We start from the raw sequence: 27,874 nt of genomic DNA, 5'->3' as shown, positions 1-27,874 counted from the left end.
ATCTAAGCTCGTAAAATTTACCAACTTTCATAAAATGTGTGTCAAAAGGTGTGTATGGTAAGGTTTGTATAACCTATTTTAATCAGGTAATTTCATTGAGCTGAATTAACATGTTGAATATTCAGTTTTAACAAGAAAACAAAGTATTGAAGGTTGTGGGCATATTTTGCAGCCAAGAAATCTATTTTCCTGCATTCTTTTAAGGTGGATGGAAGTTTGTCCTTGTTCATGAGGTGGAGGTGACTCTCTGTCTCTTACCTGTCAAATCATTGCATCATAGTTGATTTAAGCCAGGTTAAACGTGGCCTCTGTCTCAGGTGACCAGTAGACAAAATGAGCTTTTAAGGTGCGGGATCTGAGGATCGAGGGTATGGACAGAGGAGCGTGGTCCTGATGGGGAGGGTGACAGATGGCGAGCGAGTGCGCACACTCATCCAAGGCTCAACCGGTGTCACTTTCCAGCTCCACCCTGTCCCCAACCTGCTGCTGTTAGGACACGCAAGCTGCCCTCCCACACAAAGAGAGGACACATACACACACTCTGGCACACACAGGCACCAGGGATTTGAGTAGGAGAAAAGATTCCCTGAAAGATTCCTGAAAGTTGAGCTTTTAAAAGCTTGGAAGCCGGTGCCTGCTTTAAAGCTAAATGGGCTGCCTTTATGTTATGCGTGGCACTGGGCTGAATGGCGTCAATGCCTCAAGTGGCCGACAAAGGGGGACTTAAAACCCCTCATGTTTCTAGAAATTGATACATTCACTGCTCTGAGATATAGACTTCATTGTGTGTCCCTTTTGTCTGCTCTTGTATGGGTTGGTGTTGTGTATTTAAAAAAAAAAAAAAAAAACTTCAAATAGAGCGCAAAATGGTCCCGTAGACTGGTGTTGCAGAAATTATTGTAGTAATTTTAAAGCCCGTCAGTTCACTGTCTATACATCAATAAAGATTATATATCACAAGGAACCTTCAGAAAACATAGCAAACCATCCTCTCCTTTCTTTTAGGTACTATGTGTAACATTAACATCGACGAGTGCGCCATCAACCCCTGTCACAATGGCGGCACCTGCATTGATGGCATCAACAGCTTCACCTGCATGTGTCCAGAAGGTTACCATGATGCCACCTGCTTCTCCCAAGTCAACGAGTGTCTCAGCAATCCCTGCATCCACGGGCACTGTGAAGACAAGGTCAATGGGTGAGGCAGTCTGAAATTTGGTGCAGATTCCAAAATGATATAAAAAATATTTTTTAGTTTGACATTTGGGAAATAACCTTCTTTGGTTTCTTGCAGGAAGTCAGATGAGTACCTTGATGCCACTCTCATGTCTGTACATTAAATAATAAAGCTACAGCCGGCAGATCGTCAACTTAGCTTTAACGGGTAGCTTCAGGTGTGAGAGTGGTATCCATCTTCTCATCTAACTGTCAGCAAGAAAGCGAAAAAGCGTATATCCCAAAACATCAAACTATTCCTATAACAAAAGAGGTCAAACTTCTTATATGCTAAACGCTGTGCTGAGCTACCTGATCAAAGAATAATTAAAAAGGATAAAGAATCTTACCCTTTCTGTGGCCGCTCTCAGTACTTGACAGATTTGGTAGTACTTGGTAGTACTTGAAAGTTTTGCTGTCCAGTGCTCAGCCCTCCTTACAAATATCTGATGGTAGACTTCAAGTGGAAGGAAATTATGCAACAAAAGCCTGTCAGTTTGGCTTTATCACTAAGAACTTCCAACATTTTCTCCCCGATCAGCTATAAATGCCTGTGTGATTCTGGCTGGAGCGGCAAAAACTGTGACATCAACAACAATGAGTGCGAATCCAACCCATGTATGAATGGAGGCACCTGCAAGGATATGACCAGCGGATATGTTTGCACCTGTCGCATGGGCTTCACTGGTCAGTATCTGTGTGAGTGTGGATGAGCGTGTGTGTCTGTGTGTGTCAGTGTTTTGGCTTGCATGTTAGTGTGTTAGTCATCCAAACCACACACTTCCCTCCACACCACTTGACTGTTGACCTTCAGCTTAAACTGAAGTGTGTGTAATATATTCCCCCGCTCTATCCACAGGACCAAACTGCCAGACCAACATCAACGAATGTGCATCCAACCCCTGCCTCAACCAGGGGACGTGCATTGACGATGTTGCAGGCTACAAGTGCAACTGCGTCCTGCCTTACACGGGTATGAAAATATTATTGAAAATATTTGATACACCCATGTGCTGACGTGGTGTTCAGGCATTTCCTTACTTACTGGGGGCGGCAGTTTCCACAGCCTGTGTACTTAAAGTTACTGGGCAAAGAGCAAAAACATGCGTCGGATGAAACAACTCTTGAGTAAAGTTCAGCAGCAAGACTTCCTCAGGGCTCAAAGACACCAAACCTCTGACTCATTCTGCTTCTGTGTGCTTCACAAGCATCCAGGATAAAGACAGCTGGAAATGTTTTCCTGTCATCTCACTTATTATTTGACAAAACAGATAATAATGGAAAGGCTAAGGGCAAATTTTCTTGTATTTGTTGAGTCGTCTTTTTGGAAAAATCCACAGGACTTTGAATAATAAAAGGCTTTTGCTTGTGCCAGGGTGGGAACGGGGTGCTTGACACATATCCTGTTTGCCTGCTTCCTGTCTCACAGAACAGCAAATGGCTTCACAATGGCCGGAAACTGGAGCCGGCTTCCTGTACGAGCCGTGTGTTGTGGAAACAGATAGGGAAATGTCTCTGCAGGCCTCGAATACTGACAGAACCTGGCTAAAATCTTCTGATAGCACTGATTGAAAGATGATTCTGTGTCCATTTGGGTTGGGTTATCTCCAAGTTTATGACTCCTACATGATGTCACACCGTGAAAGCTAAGCATAGTTTATAATTTGTTTTGATTGAAAGTGGTGATGTTTACATGTTACAGGAGAGAACTGTGAAACCTTGATGGCCCCTTGCAGCTCCAAACCCTGCAAACATGGAGGAATATGTCAGGAGTCAGAGGACTATCAAAGGTTCTCTTGTGTCTGTCCTGAAGGATGGCAAGGTAAACATCAATGTCATCATACCTGGGTCCTACAGCAACAATTTTTTTTTCTCATTGTTGAAATACTTTTATCTAAACACATTAGTTTTGTCCTTTCATTTAAAGAGAAGTTGAAATATTCTCTTCGGCTTTCCTTCTCTCTAAGGCCAAACCTGTGAGGTGGACATCACAGAGTGTGTGAAGAATCCCTGTCACAACGGAGCAACCTGCCAGAACACTTTGGGCAGTTATCGCTGTGGCTGCAAACCAGGCTTCACTGGACGCAACTGTGAAACCAACATTGATGACTGCAAGCCCAGTAAGCTTTCCGGTTCTTCTCCTTTCGTTTTTTTTTTCTCTGGAGCAAAGATCCGCAAATCCAATCTACAAAACACAAAACACATTCACTGCTATCCATCTAGACCCCTGCAGCAATGGAGGGTTCTGTAAGGACGAGGTGAACGGCTTCCTGTGTACCTGCCTGCCCGGCTTTAGGGGAACAAAATGTGAGGAGGACATCAATGAGTGTGAGAGCAACCCATGTAGGAACGGAGCCAACTGCACCGACTGTGTCAACAGCTACACCTGCACCTGCCCGCCCGGGTTCAGTGGAATCCACTGTGAAAATAACACTCCTGACTGCACTGAGAGGTACAGAGCTCAACAAAAAAGTCATATTAGTATCAAGAGCTTAAAGTATCATATTCAAGCTTTACAGATTTTATTTTAAAAGATAAGACAGACAGGGGAACACTGGTGATTGTGTATTTCCACAGATTGGTGAGTTACGGCATCTGTTCAGATCAACAGGTTCACTTACATTTTCTTGTCAACTACTGCCCTCTCTGGTGGAGTACTATTTTACAACAACTGACTTCAACATCTAAATTGCAGCTGTCCCATGAGCAATACAAGTTGACTGTATACTAAAATAGAGCACAATTGTAGAGTTCTTTGCTATGTGGGAAAGAAAGTAAGTTTAAATATGAAGTAGGTCAGTGCTGTAAAGGAAATTTGTTTTTAGTGAACTTTCTGTAGATAAATCAGATGCGACTTTGCCTGCAGCTCAGATAATGAGAGTTTTATTGCTTTGTTCTCCTCCTGTCTGTGTCCTAAAAAGCTGCAGAACACTTTACAGCTCATTTTGGTGTATTTCATAAACATTCTTTTTTTTTTTATTTTTTTTTTTTTAACCCCACAGCTCCTGCTTCAATGGCGGCACATGCATGGATGGCATTAACACCTTCACATGTTTATGTCCTCCCGGCTTCACTGGGAGTTACTGCCAACATGACATCAACGAGTGTGACTCCAAACCCTGCATGAACGGCGGCACCTGCCAGGACAGCTACGGCACCTACAAGTGTACCTGCCCTCATGGTTACACCGGTCTCAGCTGTCAGGTACGAGGGGGATTGTTGGATGCTTAACACTGAAATATAATAATTTAAATGCACTTAAAAATCTATACATCTGCAAATTAGCAAATAAAAAGGTTACTGGTATATTTAAATTGGTAAAAAATAAATGTGACTATTATCTCATATGTTCCTGCACCTTTCAGAACTTGGTGCGTTGGTGCGACTCGTCACCCTGTAAGAACGGGGGAACCTGTTGGCAGAGGGGCACCACCTACAGCTGCGAGTGTGAGACGGGCTGGACGGGTCTTTATTGTGACGTACCTAGTGTTTCCTGTGAGGTGGCAGCCAAACAGCGAGGTAAGATGTGTGTTTCTTTATGTGTGTATATGTGTGTGCATATCAGTCTGCTTTAAAAATGTGTGCAAAGGTGTTTTGTCTATTGAAATCACTATGTTATATATTGAGTGAGAATAAACATGTTGGTGAAAATGTATGAAAATCTCCCTTGAGCAAATAAAACCTCATCCTCTCTGTGTAGGAGTCGAGGTTTCCCGTCTGTGTCAAAACTCGGGTCAGTGTCTGGATGCAGGAAACATTCACTACTGCCACTGCCAGGTCGGCTATACTGGGAGCTACTGTGAGGAGCAGGTGGATGAATGCACCCCGAACCCCTGCCAGAATGGAGCCACCTGCACCGACTTTTTAGGTGGATACACCTGCAAGGTAACAACTGAAAGAAACCTGCACCCATTGGTTTGAATTGATATAAAAAATGAGAATTGCAAGCTGTTATCGAGCTATTTTTATTTATTTGTGTATCTGGTCCATTTAACATCTTAACATGCAAACTTTTCTAAGGTCTGAATACATTTTTGCTAAGTCCATTTACCCTTAGTGACAGACTAAAAATCAGCCCAATGACACAGTTTAGTCTGATTTAATGTTAATTTTAATTTCAAACTCAGTACTTAAAAATGCCATTCTTCTTGGCGTTTCAAAGCTCTTCATCAAACTTTCACACCATGTTTTGCAAGTTCAAAATCTCAATCCTCAGTTTTGTTTCATGAATTTGATAAAATGGCTGGGTGTACACCAGGAATCTTTCCAGCTGAAACAACACAATGCAGTCTTAATGAATAGCCTGTTTATAAATAGAAGGCAAATTGCTTGCTTATGTTAATCTCCCCTGGAAAAAGGGATCTGCTGGCCTTGGCAGGATGGAGGCCAGAAAACAGCCAGGTAAACAAAAACCACCTTTGTTTCATGTCAGACATTGATTAAACTTTCCCCTCTGTTCTCCCTGTCTTCCTCCTCTTCCTCTTTCTTGGCTCCTTCTTCTCTCTCTCTTGTTCCCTCTGTCTTTCAGTGCATGCCAGGCTACGTGGGGACCAACTGTTCTGACGAGATCAATGAATGCTTCTCCCAGCCATGCCAGAATGGGGGCACCTGCATTGACCTGATCAATACCTACAAATGCTCCTGTCCCCGGGGAACCCAAGGTCAGCAGACCCCACGCACACACCTCCACACCACTCTGCCTTTCCATCCACTCCTCCTTGTCTCCACGCTTCATTAATTAGGGCTTAACAGCACCCAGGGCATGTTTGAAAACTCCTCCTCCCGTCTTGCCTCCATCCCTTCCTCTACTTGTCAAATACGCCATTGATTTTTCTCTCAGACATGAAGGGGGTGTGTGTTGTAGGTCAGCCTAAAGTACCAGTGGAGTTGGGCATATCCCAAAAAAGCCAACATGTTGTTGGAGATATTTTGATCAAGACACTAAAATATGTCACAGCCTGTAATAACATAGTTTTTATTTTCTGATTCTTGATTTTTAAGACTCAATTTTTTTATAGTTTGATGTGTTTAACAACTAATCCAACTTTTTGACTGTAATATCAGTCTCCTCAGTGTTGCATTATGGCAGCGGGACACCGTTAAAGTTCAGTTTACTCTATTTACAGCCCTAATGAGCTGCTTTTTACATTTTTTTACTGAAAATTTTTAGGTGCAGATCAGTTCAAATTTCAACTGAATGTTATGTCCCTATTTGCAAAAGTTTCTGCTGCTAGAGGACAGTGATTACTGCACTTTATAGTAAAGAAGGTGAAGCAGGTAGAGAGAAAATGGTCATACCAACAAAATTACTTAACATTTACTTACTTAACAAAGGTGTTTGACAGCAAAATTTAAAGTGACATTCCGTGTCCCTCTTCCCCTACCATACCACCCTCAGGCGTACACTGTGAGATTAATATCGACGACTGCAACCCGTTCACCGACCCAGTCACCAAAGAGCCAAAGTGTTTCAACAAAGGCAAGTGTGTGGATCGAGTCGGAGGCTACCACTGCATCTGCCCCCCCGGATACGTAGGGGAGCGCTGCGAGGGAGACGTCAACGAGTGTCTATCCAACCCCTGTGACCCGCGGGGCACGCACAGCTGCATCCAACTTACCAACAACTACCGCTGCGAGTGTCGCACCGGATACACAGGTAAACAGCTTGAGGTCACAAAATGTGTGAGAATATTTTAACTATAAATAATATGTTTGACCTTTTCTGTGTGTGACCCCTCCATAGGTCAGCGCTGCGACACAGTGTTCGACGGCTGTAAGGGTAAGCCTTGTCGTAACGGCGGGACCTGTGCTGTAGCCAGTAACACGCCACATGGCTTCATCTGCAAATGTCCCCCTGTGAGTACCCACAAGCTTCCACACACTCGCACACAGATTTTGTAAGGACGTGCTAATAAATCTTGTTCATCCCCTGGAGGGTTAGGCAAACTTTAACCGTAAGTGCTACATACCTAACCCCAACCTTTACCCTAAAATTTTCCTGAAATAAAAGGTTAGAATAAAAGGAACAGGCTTTTTTTGTGAGGGAGTCTCCACAATTTGAGAGCGTGAGCAGAATTTGGTCTCCTGATCCACACAAGTACAGACAGACACAAATTAGATTTTCACTTTTAGATTAGTATATATTATATGTATTATTTATTTAAATACATAGAAATTATTATTATTAGTTTAGTTGTTATAAAATGAGCCCTGAACTATTTGCTTAGTTTTTCTAATGTGTTTTTTTTTGCACCTCTGACAGGGCTTTACTGGCTCCACATGTGAATATGACGCCCAGGCCTGTGGCAGCCTTCACTGTCGAAACGGAGGCACCTGCATCTCCGGCCAAAAAAGTCTCAAGTGTCTGTGCACCCCATCATTCACTGGGCCCGGGTGCCAGTATCCCACCGACAGCCCCTGTAATTCGAACCCCTGCTACAATGGCGGCACGTGTGAATACACCTCTGAGGCACCGTACTACCACTGCGTCTGCCCCACAAACTTCAATGGTCTCCGCTGCCACATCCTAGATTACAACTTCCCGGGAGGGTTTGGCCACGACATCCTGCCACCGACGGAGGTGGAGGTCGCCTGCGAGATTCCACAGTGCGAGGAGCACAAGCACAACAAGTTCTGTGACGTGTCCTGCAACAACCACGCGTGTGGTTGGGACAACGGCGACTGTTCGCTCAACTTCAATGATCCGTGGAAGAACTGCTCGGCCTCGCTGCAGTGCTGGCGATACTTCAACGATGGAAAGTGTGATTCACAGTGTGATAATGCAGGATGCCTCTACGACGGGTTTGACTGCCAGAATCTGGAGGGACAGTGCAAGTGAGCAGACTTTTGATCTTTTGAAACATTCAGTTAAATTATTTGATATGTGCTGATGTTGTCTGGCATGCTTCTGATTAGAGGAGGAGCACTTGTACCACAGAGGGGCTATAGCTGTTTAAAATCATTTTAAAAAATGTAGCTGAATTTTTTTCTTTTTAGTTTAGATGAAACAATTATGACACCTTTTTTCCCCCTAAGGTGTCAGGGTTTCGCTTTTTCCAGCTCAGGATGTCAAATACTTCAAAGAATCCAGAATTTTGAGTGTATAATATTTTTAATAACTTATCTGAACATTTAAACTATGATATTAATTTCGTATGTACCTCCTCGTGTCACGCCTTGCTTCTGTTTCATTATAGAAGCAGGACACCATTGAAATTTTGTTTATTTGTGACTCCACATAGGTTTGCATTTTTGTGTTTTCTAAACTGTTCTATGTTAAACCTAAGGCCAAATAATACTGTTTCATGCTAAAAGGAGACACTTAAAATAATGAACTTCACATCCAAATTCCAATACCCCTAACTTATGCTTTTTTTTTTCTTCAGCCCTCTCTATGACCAGTACTGTAAGGACCATTATGCTGATAACCACTGTGACCAGGGCTGCAACAATGCTGAGTGTGAGTGGGATGGCTTGGACTGTGCCAATAACATGCCAGAGAAGCTAGCGGTGGGCCAGTTGGTCCTGGTGGTCCACATCACACCCGAGCAGCTCCTCAGCAACTCCTCTAGCTTTCTGCGTGAACTGAGCCGTGTCCTTCGAACCAATGTGATATTCCGGAGGAACAGCAAGGGTGAGATGATGGTATACCCATACTACGGGAATGAACATGAGCTGAAGAAGTACAACGTCAAGCGCTCGGTGGACTCGTGGTCAGAGGTTCCTGGCAAGGTGCTGAACGTGGTGAAGAGGAGCCTCTATGACATGGCACCAGGGAGCAGGAGGATGAAGAGGGAGTTGGATCACTTGCAGATCAAAGGGTGAGGAATAGTATTCAAAATGTTTCCTTCCTTCCTTCCTCCTTGTAATTTTATGATAAGCAATAGTCTTTGGTTTAATATGACCCCTGGATGTGCCATCTTTTTCCCCACTTTAGTTCAGTTGTCCACTTGGAGGTGGACAACCGTCAGTGCTTCCAGCAGTCCACTGAATGTTTCCAGAGCACTACCGATGCTGCAGCCTTCCTCGGGGCTTTGGCCTCCAGTGGCAAACTGGATGTTCCGTACACCATCGAAGCTGTTTTCAGTGAGTACACCTTATAAGAGTCTAAATGAATCAAAGAAAAGGTCCTCGCATTTTTGCTGAACAGAGTTTTAGATACATCTTTCTACTTTTACCGGCTTCAGTTGTTTTCCACTCATCTCTGAGAATCGTGTAGCAGAGTTCTGAAACTTGCTTTAGTTGTGTAATTCATCACAGTGAAAGTCAGGTCATTATGTGCTAATGGAGTGCAGACTTTTTCAACTTCACTTAAAGAATAAGTCAACAGTTCCCAAATGACCAAAACCAGCAATCCTTCTGACAAATACATGCATATATAAAACTCCCCAACAAATTTTGAGTAATATTTGCTGAAAGCTACAGTGCCCAGCTGTTTAAAGACATTATGTTTTTACAAAAATGTATCTTTTTTTTAAGGCTTAACATCTTCAGTAAAAACAAATAAACTTGACCATTTGAGAGATGGACTAAGACATTGTTGGTTTTGTTCTTTTAATGTGATTTGTTGACAGCAACAAAAGCATAGCATATCACTAGTCTCATCCTTTAAACTGCATTACCACAAAACATTAATTTAATTTTATTGCCAATTTGAATGAAGAGATAAAAGTTGGGTAATTGATGTTTATTTGAGTATAAACCAAACTGTAGGGCACAACACAGCCAGAAATGTAAAACATTACTGACAGGTTTGCATTCTGATGTGCTGTGATGTGAAATAGATGTGATTTGCTGTAAACTGGCTAAAATGTGTAAAACCACTGTTATGGTTCTCTGAGGCCTTTTTTTTGTGGCTACGCATTCATACTCATACACAAGTGGATAAGACACATGCTCTTTCATACTCACACTGGAAAGTATCTGCTGCGCCCTCTGGTCGGGTCCTAACCCTGCTGCTCTTTGATTGTGTATTTGTTATGCAGCAGTGAACAAATGCAATTGTGAATCTCATGGCCTAAACAATCAATCCTTCCTTCGTTGTTTAAATCCACTGGCTTCAGGCTCCAAAATGGTTAATTGCTGCAAATCAACTCATCCAATCCCCTGCTCACACAATATAACACTGTCTCTGTCTCTGTCTCTCTCTTTCTCAGACATGTACACATATACGTTCATAGATAACACACTCACACATGCGCGTGCGCGCACACACACACACACTTCATCCCACAGTGTGAAGGGCTGCTGCAACCTTCACCTCGCTGAATGTAATACCAGGACTTAATGCATCTCTAAGGGTTTAGGTTGGGGGAGTTTATCATTTCAAAATCGTTAGTGGAAAAAAAAAGAGAAGGGGAAAAATTGATCGGGAGTGTGCTAGAAGTTGGGAGTCTTTGTTATCTCGAAAATCCTAATAAATCCTTCGTCTTTACAGCTTAAAGCGCGTGCAGTAATTTGAAGTTCATTAATCCCCCTCCTTTTTTTCTCTTAAAGAAGAAATGGTAAAGTTGTCTCCTGGTACCCTAGGTTGAAAAGGGAGAGAGGAGGTGGTGGTGTTCTTTTTTTTCCCCCTTTTTCTTTTTTTTATCACTCCCCATCCCTTTTTTTCTTTTTTGATGAAAAGTGGTTAGCAATTCTGATTATTACCGAATAGGTAGTAGAAGCTAGCTTTACAAACGGTGAGGATCGCCAGTCAGTTTCTGGAGCTTGCTGCTGGTTGCACTGTGTTTTTGGAGTGGAAACCACGGGGCGAAGAAGAGCCGGACTAGCTCTGCTCCAGCATTCAGGCTGATCCTGGTCTGTTCCCTCGCCCCGTCGTGACCATGTTGTCCCTTTTCCTACCAGGCGATGTGGACCAAAATGTTTCACCGAATCTCTACCCAATCTATTTGGTCCTGGGCGGCGTAGGGATACTGGCCTTCCTCGGAGTGGGGATGGTGGCTGCCCGAAAGCGCCGCCATGAGCACGGGCGCCTCTGGCTCCCCGAGGGTTTCAAGACCACAGAGACCAGCAAGAAGAAGAGACGTGAGCCTGTCGGAGAGGATTCAGTGGGATTAAAGTAAGTTTCCGTTTATTCTCCAGTGGCGCTCAGTGTCATCGGGTACCTGTTTCTTCGCGGGTCAGGTGAAGGGCTAGTTCTGAAGGACAAAATGGGTGTAACTGGTGATCAGTCAAATTTGGAAAAGGAGGGTTTCTGCTGGATCATTAATGATAATGATAATGCAGGTTTAGGTGCGCATTAATTGACTTGTTGGGGCAGAGGGGTGGGGTATGGATTTAATCAATGCTTTTGTTTTTCGGCACTGCTGCACCATTAATGGTGAGTGGCTCAGATGAGATGGAGGTAGTTGAGTACAAGGATTTTTACTGGGTTTTCTGTTTCATCGCAGGCCACTAAAAAACACCTCTGATATCTCACTCATGGATGACACCCAGAATGAATGGGGAGAGGACGAGCCTTCAGATGCAAAACGCTTCAGGGTAAGGAAACAGACATAATAAAAGAGGTTTTAAGGGTTTAGGATTTTTTTTTAACAAGGAGCAACAATTTCACAAAAACTACTTCTGGAATTTTAAAATTGCCTGTATTTAATTAGAAAATTACTTTATTGTGCATTTTCTATTTTTTGGAAAATTGTTGGTAAGTGATTTTAGTATCCATTTAAAATTAAATTAACTTATATTATTATTTGATTTGATGTAAACTCAGCCTCTCATGCTCAAATTCAGGTGGTTAACCTCTTGCTGTCCCCGTTTTAGCAGTTTGACGAACAAGCCATTCTGGAGGTGGACGACCAGACGGACCACCGCCAGTGGACGCAACAGCACCTGGATGCCGCAGACCTTCGCATCCCCTCAATCGCTCCCACACCCCCCCAGGGCGAGATTGAGAATGACTGCATGGATGTCAATGTCCGGGGACCAGGTGGGTTACTAGACACTAACATATCGTTTACATCTTAAGGATATTAAAGGGACTTTTATGTGAGTGGGTGTGGAACAAATTTTGGTTTATTTTTACATTGGATGGCTTGGTTGTCTTCATAAACAACAATAGGTATTTTAAGATTTTGCAAGAGTAATCAAATACAATTTTAATCATTCAACAAAGCTGTAATTGTGTGGGATAACTTATGACCTATTCAAGATGATTAAAGGTATAAGAAAGAAAAGATATATATTTCTGTTACAGAAAATGTGACACATTTTTTTCTTTTCAAGTGAATTCAGTGAAATCAAGTGAAACAATCTGAAAAGGAAAAATCTTTCTTTAGTAGAACTGCTCTCAACTTATGAAAAGGGTTGAAGTAGATATTGCTTGGTTTTAAGGGTCATGAGCAAAAATTTAACTTTTTTAAGAATTGAACATTTCTAGTAGAGTGTGTGTATTTGGGTTGATTCACACATTTTCTGAGCAAACGTTTCACCTCTTTAGTGTGAGTGTGTATTTTTCTGTGTGCATGAATGCGTGTGTGTGTGTGTGTGCGTGTGTGTGTCTGGATTGATTCATGCCTTTTCTGAGGGAACATTTCACATTTCTTGTGTGTGTAATCGCGCATGTAGGAGTTGCTAAAGCCCCATGTCCTCAGGGTAAAGGATCTTCTTCAAAGCAGCCAGCTGGAAGCCAGGCGCCTGGGGGAAAACACTGATTCCTGATCAGATTAATCATTTGACCAGTAATGGGCCTCTGTTTTTTGTATTTCACATTACAAAAACCAATGAAGGCATCAAATGCAAAAATCCAGTTTTGTAATAAGTGCCAAATTCCCTGAAGAAAAGCTATGAGAAATCAAAGTAGCAGGGTTAACAACTTGAGAGCACACTTTTTTTTCCCCGTCGTGGATCGATGCACTTGAATCGACCAAATCTGCGAGATCTGGGGCTTGCTATCCTTTTGAAGAGGAGAAAACCTATCCAAGTCGACTGACTGCGCTGCCTCTCACAGTTAGATATTAATGCTTCGTTTTTGCAGCAGCCTAGCTTTAGCAAACCCTGGCCTCTATCCCCCCAGCTTCGCTTTCCTTCTGAAGCTTCTCCTGTGCCGAGGCCTTGATCAGAATCCATTATCGAAAAGAGAGAGCTGTGATGATTCAACCCAGGCAAAAGTGTCAAATCCGCATTCGATTTGTTTGTTGCTTTGTTTTGATCTGCCTGATGCTTTGAAGTGCAGGCTCTTGTCTTTTTGTAGCAGTTTACTGGGTCTGTGCTGACCATGCAGTCCGTTACCTACCAGTTCTTTCTTTCACATACCCCTCTCCTCCTTCTCCTCTCTCTGTGCAGATGGATTCACACCTCTGATGATTGCATCCTGCAGTGGGGGAGGTTTAGAAACAGGCAACAGCGAGGAAGAGGAGGACGCCTCTGCCAATGTGATCAATGACTTTATTTACCAGGGCGCTAACCTTCACAACCAGACTGACCGTACGGGTGAAACCGCTCTTCACCTGGCTGCCCGCTACGCTCGCTCTGACGCTGCCAAACGCCTGCTGGAGGCCAGCGCTGATGCCAACATCCAGGACAACATGGGCAGAACGCCTCTGCATGCTGCTGTGGCAGCTGATGCCCAGGGGGTGTTCCAGGTGGGTTCTCATAAAACACTTATATTTCCTAATTATTTCCTACGTGTTATAGTAGTATTTGTACTAAAAATAAGTTGGTTTATCAGTCTTACATCAAGAAAAAAATGACAAACAGCTTTTTCCAGCTTCTCAGATGTGATGATTTTCTGCTGTTCTTTTTCCATTAATAGGGTTTCATTGTTTTTTTTAAGACAAAACAATTTTCTGACATTTTATGGACTAAACAATAAATTAGTCAACCTTTTGAAGTATGAAGTTCTGATTAGGTCAGTGGAATCGTGTTTAGCTCAAAATGAATAATCTATTGTATGTCTCTATAGATTCTGATAAGGAACCGTGCCACAGATTTGGATGCCCGCATGCATGATGGCACTACACCCCTGATCTTGGCTGCCAGGCTGGCAGTGGAGGGCATGGTGGAGGAGCTCATTAACTGTCACGCTGACGTCAATGCAATCGATGATTTTGGTAAAATTTATTTTTATTACGCTTACATGAGCCTCAAAGATGATTATGATTTACTGCTGAACATAGTCAAATGTTGGAGAGACTTAAATGCATCAAAAGAACACTTCAGATCCAATAACCCTGTTTTTGTCTTTTCAGGTAAATCTGCCCTGCATTGGGCTGCAGCAGTAAATAATGTGGAGGCTGCTATTGTTCTCCTCAAGAACGGCGCCAACAAGGACATGCAAAACAACAAGGTATAAAAACAATAGGTCTCTTCTTCCACTTTGTACTGTAGAACAATAGGGAACCATCTTTCCGAAACAACATTCCTTGTGCATCTGTGAATCTCTTAACGTGTTGTCTCCTTTCTCTCAATGCCTCAGGAGGAAACACCTCTATTCTTGGCTGCCAGGGAAGGAAGCTATGAGACTGCCAAGGTCTTGCTGGACCACTTTGCCAACAGAGAAATAACTGACCACATGGATCGGCTGCCCAGAGACATTGCACAGGAGAGAATGCATCACGACATTGTGCGGCTGATGGACGAGTACAATCTGGTACGAAGTCCTCCCATGCATGGGGGGTCACTCAGCACCACATTGTCACCCCCTCTTTGCTCACCCAACGGCTACCTGGGCAACATGAAGCAGCCCCAGCCTCAAGGGCAGGGCAAAAAGGCACGCAAGCCCAGTACCAAGGGCATCGGCTGCAAGGAGGGCAAAGACATGAAGGTGAAGAAGAAGAATTCCCAGGATGGGAAGTCTGGGAACCTCCTGGACAGCTCAGCTGTTTTGTCACCAGTTGACTCGTTGGAGTCTCCACACGGCTATGTCTCTGATGTGGCCTCACCACCCATGATGACCTCACCTTTCCAGCAGTCGCCATCTGTATCCCTAAACCATCTGCAGGGTATGTCTGACCCACACCTGGCTGTAAACCACATGGTGATGCCAAACAAGCAGGAGCTGGCTCGCATGCAGTTTGACCCACTGCCTCCCCGTCTGACCCATCTGCCCGTGTCTGGTTCCAATGGCCAGGGTGCGATGAATGGCCAGTGTGATTGGCTGTCCAGGATGCACGGCAACATGAGCCAGCCAGGCCAGTTCAATCCCATGAGAGGAGGTCCGGGGGGTCAGGGAGGTCTGCACCAGGGAGGTCAGCATGGGATGATGACTTCCCTCCACAACGGCCACCCCACCACCAGTCTGTCTCAGATGATGACCTACCAGGGGATCCAGAGCACCAGACTGGGTCCACAGCCCCACATCATGCAGCAGCAGGCTCAACAGATGCAGCAGATGCAGAACCTCCAGCAGCTCCAGCAACAACAACAGCAGCAGCAGCAGCAGGGCATCCAGCTGCACCAGAGCTCAAACACCACCAACGGCCAGAACTTCATCAGCACTGAGCTCAGTTCCCCGGAGCTCCAGCAGGGCACAGGCAACTCCAGCATGCCCATCCACACCATCCTGCCACAGGAGACCCAGATTATGCCCTCAACCATCAACCAGTCAATGCCCAGCACCCAGTTCCTCACCCCACCCTCCCAGCACAGTTATACAGGCCCCATGGACAACACCCCAAACCATCAAGTCCAGGTGCCTGACCACCCCTTTCTGACCCCCTCCCCTGGCTCTCCTGATCAGTGGTCCAGTTCATCTCCTCATTCCAACATGTCCGACTGGTCAGAGGGTATTTCAAGTCCACCGACAAGCATGCAGTCTCAGATTGGACATATACCTGAGCAGTTCAAATAAGATGTGTGTATCTTTATGCCCAGATGAGCTGTTCTATATTTTTTTATAATAAAAGGCACTCTATGAAAAAAAAAGAGAAAAAGGGCAAAGCTGTAAACAAGATTTAATAGGACTTTTTATATGCTTTCATACTAACAGCAACACCTGTTTTTCATCCATTCTTTTTATTTATTAATGTCTTATTTATACGCATTGCCTGCTTACAGAAATTTCGGGGATCCATGGTGTTGGGTTGTACGCAGGACAGAGACAGTCTTTTAGTGAGACTCTTCTTTTAGTACTTTTTCCTGCAGTGAAGTCGCAGCATACACACTGGGTATTTATTTCCTTGAGGACTTTTAGTCTTTGCCTTTTTTCATATCATTTCTCAGTCTTTGTTTATATTATGTTATTTTTTGTATAATCTTGTTTATAAAGAAAATCATGATTGAGGGGCATTTTATAGAGCACGTTTTAAGTTTCAGTGTTATTTCAATTTGTTTTAAGTGTGGGAAATATTCTAGTCAGTCAGTGATAAGCAAGTTGCGAAGGTTAATACAACACATGCTGTTCATGCACAGGTCCTTTTCCCTTTTTAAATATAACGTGATTCTTAGTTACACTCTCTAGAGTTGTGTACATTTCTTGAATCAGTGGATCAGCATTATGTTGTGCCTCTAGATTTGATTGCATTCATATGTAGAGATGTGGTGGAGATGTGATATTGTGTACAGTATACGGCCGTCTTGGAGACTGGCAGTTTAGACAGGCTTGAGTATCTGTTAGCCCTGTGGTGTTGGAGAACTGGCCCGTTGGCCACAGTGTATGTTGTTGTCCAGAGGGAAAAGGAAGCTTCCCCTGTCCCTCCTATTAGTTTGAGCCTATGGCTGTGTTCATCCATTTGTAAATATGTTATGCATTTCCCATGTAAGCAAGATTTTGTTTAAGAAATCTGATGTCTTAAGCATGCAATTTTGATAGGTCTCGCACCAGTTGACAGCCTCTAAAATATCAAACAGAACAGAATATATATATTTTGTATTTTACTATCCCTTATGCATAAATAAATTTGAACTATATACAAATAGATACAATATATTGTTAGGCAACAATTTTCTCATAAAAAGAAAAAGCATAAATATTGAGGTTTTATAAATTGATATTTATTTACTGTTCTGTAACACATAAAAATCCACTGAGGCAACCATCTGTACGTTTTGAAATGTTTTTGTTACTCTTATGTAAAATGAAAAAAAAAAATGTTGGCTAAGTTCTCAATTGTGTCCACATCATTGCTTTGTAAGAAGCTCCCCGGTATAGTTTGCAAATTTTTATAATTTAAAGAAAAACATTAGGTTGTAGTGAAATTGTAATATCTGCAATATGTTTCCTTCCTCTTATAAAGTTATAAAAATTGCAAGAAATGTATTTTCCTTTTTCATTTTCAATCTGTAAAAATGTTTCTTGTTATAATAAAGGGCACTTGTGTGTCTTAAACTTAAGAGAACTGTCTTTTTTTTTCTTCTAAAGATCAATACGCTTTGGATAGATTCTGTTATCTTTGAAGAAAAGGGATTAGTTAAACAATTAAAGATCTGGTACAGTAGATACAGTAAAAGCATCCATCTCTGACAGGGCAAAACTGAGTGTGTCATTAGATCAAATTTGACCTTTCTCTTCACACAATATGGCACATCATTTAATCTTTTTACATTTGCTGAAGAGGCAGACTATCATTTTACTTGGTATGTCTCCATCTTGTGGTGCAAATTATTATGTCTGAATATCACCATTCATTTACTTAAAGGTAAGGTCCAACTGCACTATGGTGCAACTTGTGCTTATTTTGGACACACGTAAGGGAGAGATGAAGATAAAACTGAAAAATTTGAGGTCTTTAGATGATATTAGAACACAGGAGCCCCCAGGAGGTCAGAAAATGATGAATAATGAAGAACCTGCTGTACCTATTTTGCCACTTTTTTTTTCCAGCAGCAGTGCCAATAATCTCTGGTCCCAGTGTCTTCATGATTTTATTTTATTTATTTATTTATTTATTTTAGAACAAACTGACTCCTTGACAAAATAATCATTAGATCAACTGATTTGGCAATGGCCTACATTGTATCAGATGATACTGTGTTTCAGTGGTGCATAGTCACAGACAAAATCTTCAACTAAATTAGCACAAACCAGTCAACATGAAGTGAGCCAGGGCCCCAAGAGGTGAAGGGGCCCCAGACAGTTGCACACTTTGTTATTTAGCATTGTTTATGATAGTTTAAAAACCAAGGTCTGGCCCAGGGGTCACCTTAAATACTCAAAGAGCCATTTGGAGCGTCTCCCACAAGAAAAGAAAACACCCGGAGCCACAAACCCTTTTGACATCTAAAATGAGGATAATACTGCATATATCGTGTTTTTACCTGTATGCATAAAAAACTATTGTGTGTGTAACGTCAATTTATCATATAGCCATATAATCTCTTATCATGCACTCGTATATTCAATTCTATGTGAAATACATACAACTTGTCTTGACCTGACCTAATGTACTGTGTATGCTGTTTATTGTACTTTGTGAAGACACCTGTTATGTCTCCGGTGTCTCCAAGCATAACTTACACTTTATCTCAGATGCTCATTATTTTTTAACCTTCAGATTATTTTGTCTCCCTGCCACCCTGGTATGTGAGCCTTGAACTGCTGTATAATAATATTTTTGAGAGCTCATCACTCATTACTTGTACCTTTTAGTCGGAGTCTGTGTCATTTTTCTTGTATTTTGAGTTGATAAATCAACTACGACTCCCATGATGCATCGGTAGCAGCACAGTTGAAGTTCAAAGTTCAAAAATTACAGTAAAAAAATAGGGTTGTCGCTGGCTGGCTGGCTGCTTGTGTGTTAACAGGGAAAAATAAACAACTTGGCGAGCACCGGACACGGTAATCGGTTGCCACTGCAACGAAAACCAGCAAAGGGAACCGAGAATGGCCCTAAGCTAATCGGCGCCCGCTCTCGCTCTGTTGTCGGCGGATTTACAGAAAGACGGCTAGCTGGGTGCTAACGTTAGCACGCTAGCTTGCCAGGAGCACATAGCAACTGCTGCTAGCTAACGTCACTGGACTGTGGTACTCTTTAGTCTCAAGACTGCAGCTATGTTCGTCCAGGAGGAGAAGATATTTGCCGGGAAAGTGTTGAAAATACACATCTGCACCATGGATGGCACGGAGTGGTTGGAGGAGGTCACGGAAGACACCACAGTTGAGAAATTGAAGGAGAAGTGCTTGAAACATGTAGGTTTTTGGGTTATTTGTGTCTCTCCTGTTGCTGTTTTTTGTCCTGTCACTCCTCTGCCTGGGGTGTTTGCAGCCTACCATGCCCTCTGTGTAAACTGTCAGTGTCAGTGTCACTAGCTTTGTATTTATAGTAACTGGGTAGACTTTGCTATTTATAATTTAGCAGGTTGGCTGCCCCTCTCAGGCTAGCAGGAGCTAGCAGCCTGATTCTGCTCCTTCTCTGTTCCCACAGAGGCATGCTGCTTTTCAGCCTGTCTATTATTACACAGCCCATCTCTCTTCTCCTTCTATGGCCTATAGCATAAACTGCAAGTGGTGATCTATAGGGAAAATAAAAATGAATAAAAATTAGTACCAAGCAGTTACGGACTGATTGAAAAAATAAACATAAGATAAATTGATAATGAAATTATTAGTAGTCCTGTTTCATTTACAATTATATAACTAAGAACAGTCATCCAGTACCAGTTGTCAAAATTGTCACAGATTAATTTTCCATCAATCAACATATCAGTAAATTAACTGACAGAATATCTGTGAAGAACAAATTTGATGATTGATTAATTGGTTAAAAACTTATATCAAGTTATTTGTTGAATAGAAATACCAGACATATTCTGCCTCTCGCTTCTTTCATGTGAGAATTTGCAGCTATTCAGTTTTATATTATGAACATAAAAAATACTGTTCACGTCTTGGTTCTGAGCTGCTTTATGTTGTGCTTGTTTTGCAGTATGTCCATGGAAGTCTAGAAGACCCCAAAACACTTACCCACCATAAACTTATACACGCTGCTACAGAAAGAGTTCTCACCGACACTAAAACTGTCGCTGATGAAAACCTTAGAGACAAAGGTATGTAACCCCCTATCTGATAAGTTTTAGAATTATTAAAAGAATCCTACAGTGTTTTTCATGAGCTGAGCATGTTTCCTATATGTTGTAGACGTTTTGCTGCTCATAAAGAAAAGACCGCCACCAACCCTTCCAAAGATGCCTGATGTTACTTCAGATGAAAAGGTACGTTTATTCAGCTTTTTGTAAAGAAATGAAAGCGTCTTTTTATCATGTTTTCAGATTCTGCACAACCTGCATCAGAAAACTGAACTCTTTGTTGTTTTTGGTGGTTTTTGCAGAAGAAACAAGATAACAAAGCTCCAGACAAAGATGCTATCCTGAAAGCTACTGCCAACCTGTCCACGCGCCACACTGACCGCACTGTTACCCAGCACAATATCAGAGATGTGAGGACCTGAGAATCACGGCTTAAGTCGACAATGTGTATTGAAAATGCAGATAAATGCAGACTGGCAAAAATTTCAGATTCTGTGAATACAAATTTTATTATTCTGCAATTTAAACTTGGTAGTGTCAAAGATGGTGTTGATATTTGATGGGTTTGTGTGTTTATGTTTGTATTGTTCCAGTTTCAGACGGAGCTTAGAAAAATCCTGGTTTCTCTCATTGAAGTCGCCCAGAAGCTTCTTGCCTTGAACCCTGATGCTGTTGAACTCTTCAAAAAGGCTAATGGTAAAGCCTAGGGTCCCTTAAAACAATTTCCAAGTGTATATTAATAATGCTACTGTGAGGAAAGCTGAGATGGCAGAATATTTTGTTTGATTTGTACCAGAGACAGTAAAAATGAGTTTCTGCAACTGAAGCTGAAGAAGACAGTTCAGCTATACACCCATTCATGAATGCTCTAAACCTTTTATGCTATGAAATATTGTAGGAGGCTCTTGCCAATCTTAGCACACGTTGGGCAAGAGGTAGAGTGAACCCAGAATAAGTCACCAGTATGTATTAGAAGTTATAAGAAACACATTCACATCTAAGGGCAGTACAAGGTCTCCAGTTGATTTTCATTTTAAAACCCTGAGGCACAATATATTATATACTTCCTTTTATGGACTGTTTTAGTTTTTAACATCACGCTCAGTGCAATTAACCTCATTAACAGTATTTGTTTTACATATCAGAGCCACATATAGATACGTATTGTTGCTGTTGCTATGTGTGATCTGTTTTCACAGATCACACATATTACGCAGCTTTAGTTTCAGTCCTCTGATATGTTTGTGTTTCTCTTGTTGTCAGCGATGTTGGATGAAGATGAGGAGGATCGGGTGGATGAAACAGCCCTTCAGCAGCTCACAGAGATGGGTTTCCCTGAGAGCAGGGCAATCAAAGCTCTCAGACTGAATCAGTAAGTCCGTACTTGTTAACTAAAGGCTCACAACTCAAAAAGAGTCATACTACTAGGACCTCATCCACAGCATTTTAATCTGAAGTTGTTCTTTCTTTCTGCAGCATGTCAGTAACCCAGGCCATGGAGTGGCTGATTGAGCATGTGGATGACCCATCTGTAGACACTCCACTACCAGGCCAGGACTCTTCTGGGGCAGCAGGAGCCACAGCCGCTGCCACACCCGGCGCCTCTGCCTCTGCCTCTGCCTCAGCTTCAGCCTCTGCCTCAGCTTCAGCCTCCAGTCCTAACCTTCTCCGTAGCCTCTCCAGCCAGTCGAGCACAGACGAGAGCAGCAGACAGGACGAGCTCACAGAGATCTTCAAGAGGATCCGCAGGAAACGGGAGTTCAGACCGGACTCAAGAGTGGGTGTCTTCATCCAGTCTAAGCTTTCATACAGCACTGTGACCATGACTTACTTTTCTAAAACTCAGCTTAGAGCTGCTAGGTTGAAGGCAAGCTTAAACACATTCACTGTAGCTGCTCTCTGTCTATTTGGACCATTTAGCCAGTTTCCAACATTATTAACACTGGTGTGCATAAAATTAAAAAAAAAAAGTTATTCTTTTCGTTACTCTGTATGATATAGTATCAGCACAAATCCTACAGACAGAGCAGGTGCAAGACAGACTCCTTTCCACTCCGAGATTTTAAGTTCTTTTTACCAGATTCAAGATTGATGACTGTGAAAATAATTGCAGCCTGTGATTGCATCAGCAAATATACAGTAGAAGGTAGTACATAATATTGAAGCTTTCATATGCATTCATCAATACAAAAAGTTACTAACCTCATGGGTACTTAGTGGGTTTAAAGTTTTTATACATATAACTTAGATTGTGTTCCCATTGTGTTTCTTCTCGCTTCCCTAATTGTAGAGCTGAATATACCTTAGTTTCTCCAGGAACACTGCTCCTGAGTATCTCCAAAAATAGAGAAGTGATTAAAACTCCATCCTCCAACAAAACACTTCCACTGTGGTTAATTTTTTTTCCAACAGAGCTGCCACCTGAATGGTTGTAACACTTCACCTCACTGCTTTTTCTGCTGTGCACAAATTAGTTTTTTGGCCCCCAGACACTTGCAGGGCTCCATAGAATTACTACTGCATATGTTGTTGTAATTAGACTGAACATGCAGTCTTTTTCTTTGTTTCTGCAGGCTGTCATTGCCCTGATGGAGATGGGCTTTGATGAAAAGGAGGTGATTGATGCTCTCAGAGTCAATAACAACCAACAGGATGCTGCGGTATGTTTATCCATCTATGACTGCAGTCTTTGCAGTAGTCTTTGAGCTTGTACCTGGAAAATACAGCAGTGCCAGATTTGAAAAATATTTCACTATTTTGGCTGTTTGTGATTCCATTCCCAGCTTATCAGACTCACAAATAGATAAATTGTACTAAAAATATGTGTGGAACCTTCATTGTAAAGCCATTTGATATGATATTTTGGGCTATAAAAACTGGCTTGATGTTAGTTGACCGAATGCTTTCACCTTAATTGTTTTGATGTTGTTTGAAGCTATACTGTTTGGCCACTGACTCAGGCCATGTTTGGCTCATTCCTGTAACTGACATTTAAGCAATTCAAAACTCAACAATGCCGTACTTTCTGTATCAACTTTCAAGGAGTATTCATTAGTTTATGAATAATAATCCAAATGAACTGCTGTGTCATTGTATGAAAATTGAATTTGCACACTGTTTCGTTGCTGATTCTGCACGCTGACCTCCACAAAGATATCAATGTATTTTCAAACTTTGGTCTCTCACTGTGTTTTTCCCTCCTGCAGTGTGAGTGGCTGCTGGGAGACAGAAAACCTTCTCCAGAAGATCTGGACAAAGGCATCGACACCAACAGCCCACTGTTCCAAGCCATCCTGGAGAATCCAGTGGTCCAGCTGGGTCTAACCAATCCCAAGACTCTGCTAGGTACAGTCAAAAATAAGTAGTAAGCAGACAAAATCACACTTTAAAGGAAAATTTTATCCCAAATAATATGAAAAATGACATCTCTCATCTTTGTCTGCTGAGTTGTGGGGTAGGTTTTCTGAAAACTCCTGCACAGCTACAATCTCATTCTGTAAAATGTGAGAACCAGCTGAAGCTAGACTAGAAAAACGAAACAAAATTAGTAAATGTAAAGAACTTAACAGTGTGACATCTGGGGTCCTTTTCACACCTGTAGTAGAGTTAATTTGGTCTGGACCAAGGAAAGAAAATATATTGCCCAGAGAATTCAGTGGGCTGAATCAGACAGGTTAGGTGTGAAAGCACCCTGACCAAATTTTAACATATACATTTGCAGGCTGCTAGCTTTGCTAAATATATTTCTTACCAGTGTGTCTTGTGTTTGTGTGCAGCATTTGAAGACATGCTAGAGAATCCTCTGAACAGCACCCAGTGGATGAACGACCCTGAGACTGGCCCTGTCATGCTCCAAATATCCAGAATCTTCCAGACTCTCAATCGCACATAGAGACTCCTGGTGACCCCCATGTGTGACTGTGGCAGCTTGTGTGTGTGTATGTGTGCGCGTTTGGGCTGTGTGTATGGATGTGCGTGTATCTGAGTATGGCAGAGACACAAGTATTGTTTTTGCCTTGTAAAGACAAAGCTGGAGGAGTCAAAGTATGAATTGAGATGTTATACATATAACTATTTATAACAGTACAGTAAAAACACTTATAAGAGAGAAATATTAACATAAACATTATTACAGTAATAATTTAAAAAAATGAGATTTAGTATGTTGTTTTTACATTTTAATGAGAACAATTTATAGTTATGACAGACATGATTTATTTTATATAATTTCTCCATGTGCAAAAATGGCATCAGACATCAATTTAATGTTTACAGTTCAAAGAAAACTGTTTTTGTATGTTTTGCAATATTTAAATATCAATTACAGTTTTGTCTGTCTCTTTAAATTGTTACATTTCATCAGTGGTGAATGTGTGGAAGACCTCTTTCAGCATCGTGTTTTGTTTTTCTCTTCCCCTTTGTCTCGTTTTCATCATAATAACTGCTTATAATTGAGAGGCTGGTGGTCAATGTTGAGCGTTTGTTAAGCACATTGAAAATGGGCTTTCAGACACATTACCTCTCTCTCCATTCATGCCTGTGAGGTAACTCTTAGTCAACCTCCTCTCCGTTTAAAGAGGAGAACGTTTGTCCTTGAGCCTCATCAAGAATATTTATTTGACGTTCTTGCCTTTTAGAGGAAATCTGTACACTAAACTTGGTGTCTTAGTCATGTTTTTATAAGAGGCTGGTCAAAGTTGTACACTAATCTGTTTGTGTCTTAGTCATGTTTTTGCAACAAAACAATATATTAGGCCTGTGTGTTTATTGTCAATGTGCTCTTGAATGTCATATTATCATGTTACGTTCATTTGGCACTCGTTCACTTCGATGAATATTGCTCACTGCAGCACTGAGGAAGTTAAAGAAGGGTTCGTGTTTTGTCTCAAAAGGCTGTAGTGGGATGTTAAATGAAGCTGAGCCTAATCAAAAGGAGGTTTGCCTTTTTAACCTTTAATTTGAATGATGAAGATGCATGCTCGCTTTCATGCTACGGAGATGCAAGCATCTTTATACACACAAAGAAGTAATAATGGAATTTGAGACTCAACCAATGTTGGTCCTTTGGTTTACCTTTTTCTTTTGAGAGCAATGAACATTTACGCTGTCAAACCAAACCAAAATGTCACTATATAGCCTGCCTTGTCATTAGATATATCCGTTGAAAATACCCTGTATTTCTGTGCAATAGCAAGGACTTATGTTGACCTGTAAAGAAATATATTTGACTTGAGTGGTAGAGATGTGTGAACTGCAATGGGTAGTGTGTTATACAATATTAGCCTTTACATTGAGTACTTAAAATCTCCAGCTACAAGAAGGTGAGCCTCGCCTCTTCTAGTTGTACTGGGAGTTAAAAACAATATGGAGGATGGTGTGTTTTGCCAAGGTTTTGAGTGTTTTTATTCAATATTTAAAATGTGGTATTGCTGTGACTTTCTGCTCAGGGAGGCTGAGATTGTTTTTCTAAACCTGTCGTTATGGCAAACCTCTGCTCACCCCCTTCTAGTTTGGCATTTGAAAATGGCTTTAACTAATCTCTCTAGAACTTTGCTTATGAATAAGAGCACCACAAGACATGGTTTCGTAAATGCAATATTTGAAAAATATTTAAATGTTTTTAGAGAGAAGTGTTTGTTTGAACTATGTATTATTACATTATTTATATCAAAGCCAAACTAGTAACTTGTTGTTATTTATAACAGTTTTAGCAAACCTCGAAGCTAATCTACAAATGTGAAAATATTAAATGATTCAAATGTTGTTTTTACAAACCATTATAAAATGTGCTTATGGACTGGTAGGTCACAGTGTGATTTAAAGTAGTGCAACATGTTTGAATGATGGAGGATTTCTACACATGTCTCTGGAAGCCTCTCTGCACACTTTCTGCACTGCAGTGGACCTTTATCATGGCCACAGTGACCAACTGTCTCACCACCTCCATGCTTTGCATGGGCATGCATAGAAACCAGCTCTTTCCCATAATATCTTGAAATAAACATTGGGAGATTGTACATTTGAAGAAAAAGGTCCACAGAAAATGCTGACTTCTTTCAAAATGGTTAACAGGAACAGAAAAGAACAAAAAGAACTCTGTTTTCACTCAGCTTTCACGCAGGACTGTCCCAGATCAACAACCTATGCAATATACTCTCACAGCGTGTTCATTCAAACAGCCTCCTGGCTACTGGCATCGAAATCACTATTGCATTAAAGTTATTTTTTGTGGCTGTATTCTTTGGATTTTGTGTTGTTTTTAAGGAACTGAAAGGACAGCAAATTAGTGGCAGGAAATTCCACTGTTAGACCAGTTACATGTGTAGGAGTGAAGCGATGAGTTTAAAGTTGAATTGATCGTTTTGTTTGGTCAGTGGGGGATTTACTGTGTGAAGCAAGTGCACAGAATGGCATTTTGCAGCCCTCTTTTCGTGCATGTGCTCATGCATACTATGATCACATTATTCCTCACATTATTAAATTGATATTTTTTGACATGAATCACATGCATTATTCAATGGGTGAGAATAGAAGGTGATCCTAGGTTGCGAGTTTGAATTGCATATTATTTTTTCTGCCAGTCTTCAGGAGTGTCAGCCACAGTAATTGATGAAAGATACAAGTCTACATTACAGCTTAGAAATCAAGTACTGTCAGGAGATGACAAAGTTTGGTTTTATGCCAGAATTGTTTCAGTTCAGTCATGCTTTGCGAATATGTGCTCTCTTTGTAATCTAAGTGCTCTAAGTAAAATTACTACTAAGTAATTTTCTGAATATTTACAGTTGAAGTTTCCTTTAGTAATTCCTTGCAACATATTGGACTTTATCTTAAGTAGAACTGCAAATTATTTGGCTACTTCTATGTCTCTGACAGTAAATTGCTGAGGCTGTGTCATCATTGTACCCCTATAACCTGTCTTCATGTCTGCCTGCCGACCTTTGCCTGCTGCAAAGTTCCTTTCTAATGATACTAAAGCTGAAGTTGAAGTTAAAAGTATATATGTATTTAAATTAGAAACACCTCTTTTAACAGTAATTTTAATGCAATGCAATAGCAGTGGAGGCCCTTATTTTCTAAATTATGCAGCAATCCACTACAGCAGATTGCCTGACAACACTTTAATTTACATTTTCAGTTTTGTTATTTTATTTGAATGACAGACTTTCATTTATGGTCATTAAAATACCAACAGTTATGATTTTGACTGCATTCAAATCAAGTGTTGGCACCGCTATAGCTATAGAAAAAACACTCAAATGTTGTACCACATTTCACCACTAGGTGACATCATTGGTCAAAGTCACAAGAACAAAACTCAGAACGGCTGTAATAATAAAACGTGTACACAATGTATGTTGTGAAAAGTTTATACTGAAACGAGGAAATAATTGTAACACGTTATTTTACAGGTCAAACGCCTGATAATTTCACTGGAGATTTCCTAGTGTGTTTTGGTAATTGAGCACTTTTGCACGATCAGCTGACCTGTTGTGTTGTGCACTGGTAAAGAAACTGTTAGTCAAACAATTAACTGGAACTGGTCAACCAAAATCTCCAAATTAGATCATTCTTTCAGGGAAACTTTGTAGGAATTTATTTGTAAATTACGGACCCGTAAGATAAGTGTTCCCTAAATAATTTAGGAAGAGACAAGTGGACATGCTCCTGCCGTCAGTCTAGTAGTAACACAAATATTTAATTCCATTATTATTCGTGTCATTAGAAATGTTGCATGTTACATGTTTCTACTGTTTAG

At 41.4% G+C, this 27,874-nt stretch overlaps 2 protein-coding genes across 3 annotated transcripts in view; both read left to right on the top strand.

Moving 5' to 3' along the window:
• LOC121184152 (neurogenic locus notch homolog protein 1-like) overlaps positions 1-17,306 on the top strand; it is a 39,819-nt gene extending 22,513 nt beyond the window's left edge. Inside the window, exons 13-34 of one of the 2 annotated variants that reach the window (XM_041041610.1) lie at positions 1,006-1,198; positions 1,757-1,902; positions 2,075-2,188; positions 2,918-3,037; positions 3,183-3,335; positions 3,439-3,667; positions 4,218-4,419; positions 4,581-4,734; positions 4,916-5,100; positions 5,744-5,876; positions 6,614-6,871; positions 6,959-7,071; positions 7,478-8,049; positions 8,601-9,035; positions 9,152-9,300; positions 11,062-11,275; positions 11,607-11,697; positions 11,980-12,142; positions 13,498-13,796; positions 14,117-14,264; positions 14,403-14,500; positions 14,630-17,306. In XM_041041610.1, coding sequence (XP_040897544.1) covers positions 1,006-1,198; positions 1,757-1,902; positions 2,075-2,188; positions 2,918-3,037; positions 3,183-3,335; positions 3,439-3,667; positions 4,218-4,419; positions 4,581-4,734; positions 4,916-5,100; positions 5,744-5,876; positions 6,614-6,871; positions 6,959-7,071; positions 7,478-8,049; positions 8,601-9,035; positions 9,152-9,300; positions 11,062-11,275; positions 11,607-11,697; positions 11,980-12,142; positions 13,498-13,796; positions 14,117-14,264; positions 14,403-14,500; positions 14,630-16,003 — 5,543 coding nt within the window. In that variant the 3' untranslated portion in view covers positions 16,004-17,306. Of the gene's footprint in view, positions 1-1,005; positions 1,199-1,756; positions 1,903-2,074; positions 2,189-2,917; positions 3,038-3,182; positions 3,336-3,438; positions 3,668-4,217; positions 4,420-4,580; positions 4,735-4,915; positions 5,101-5,743; positions 5,877-6,613; positions 6,872-6,958; positions 7,072-7,477; positions 8,050-8,600; positions 9,036-9,151; positions 9,301-11,061; positions 11,276-11,606; positions 11,698-11,976; positions 12,143-13,497; positions 13,797-14,116; positions 14,265-14,402; positions 14,501-14,629 lie in introns of both variants that reach the window. The other variant, XM_041041609.1, reaches the window with a different exon arrangement.
• Positions 17,307-18,848: 1,542 nt separating this feature from the next.
• ubac1 (UBA domain containing 1) lies at positions 18,849-26,352 on the top strand. Its single transcript, XM_041043008.1, has 10 exons — positions 18,849-19,279; positions 20,016-20,136; positions 20,228-20,301; positions 20,418-20,525; positions 20,709-20,811; positions 21,379-21,487; positions 21,592-21,892; positions 22,689-22,775; positions 23,322-23,460; positions 23,892-26,352. The coding sequence occupies exons 1-10, from the start codon at positions 19,142-19,144 to the stop codon at positions 24,005-24,007; spliced, it is 1,296 nt and encodes a 431-aa protein (XP_040898942.1). The 5' UTR covers positions 18,849-19,141; the 3' UTR covers positions 24,008-26,352.
• Positions 26,353-27,874: the final 1,522 nt, after the last annotated feature.

Source organism: Toxotes jaculatrix, chromosome 7, assembly GCF_017976425.1.
Source record: "Toxotes jaculatrix isolate fToxJac2 chromosome 7, fToxJac2.pri, whole genome shotgun sequence".
NCBI classification, from domain to species: domain Eukaryota; kingdom Metazoa; phylum Chordata; class Actinopteri; family Toxotidae; genus Toxotes; species Toxotes jaculatrix.
The sequence above is the reverse complement of the archived record's forward strand: the minus strand, read 5'-3'. Positions and strand labels throughout refer to the sequence as shown.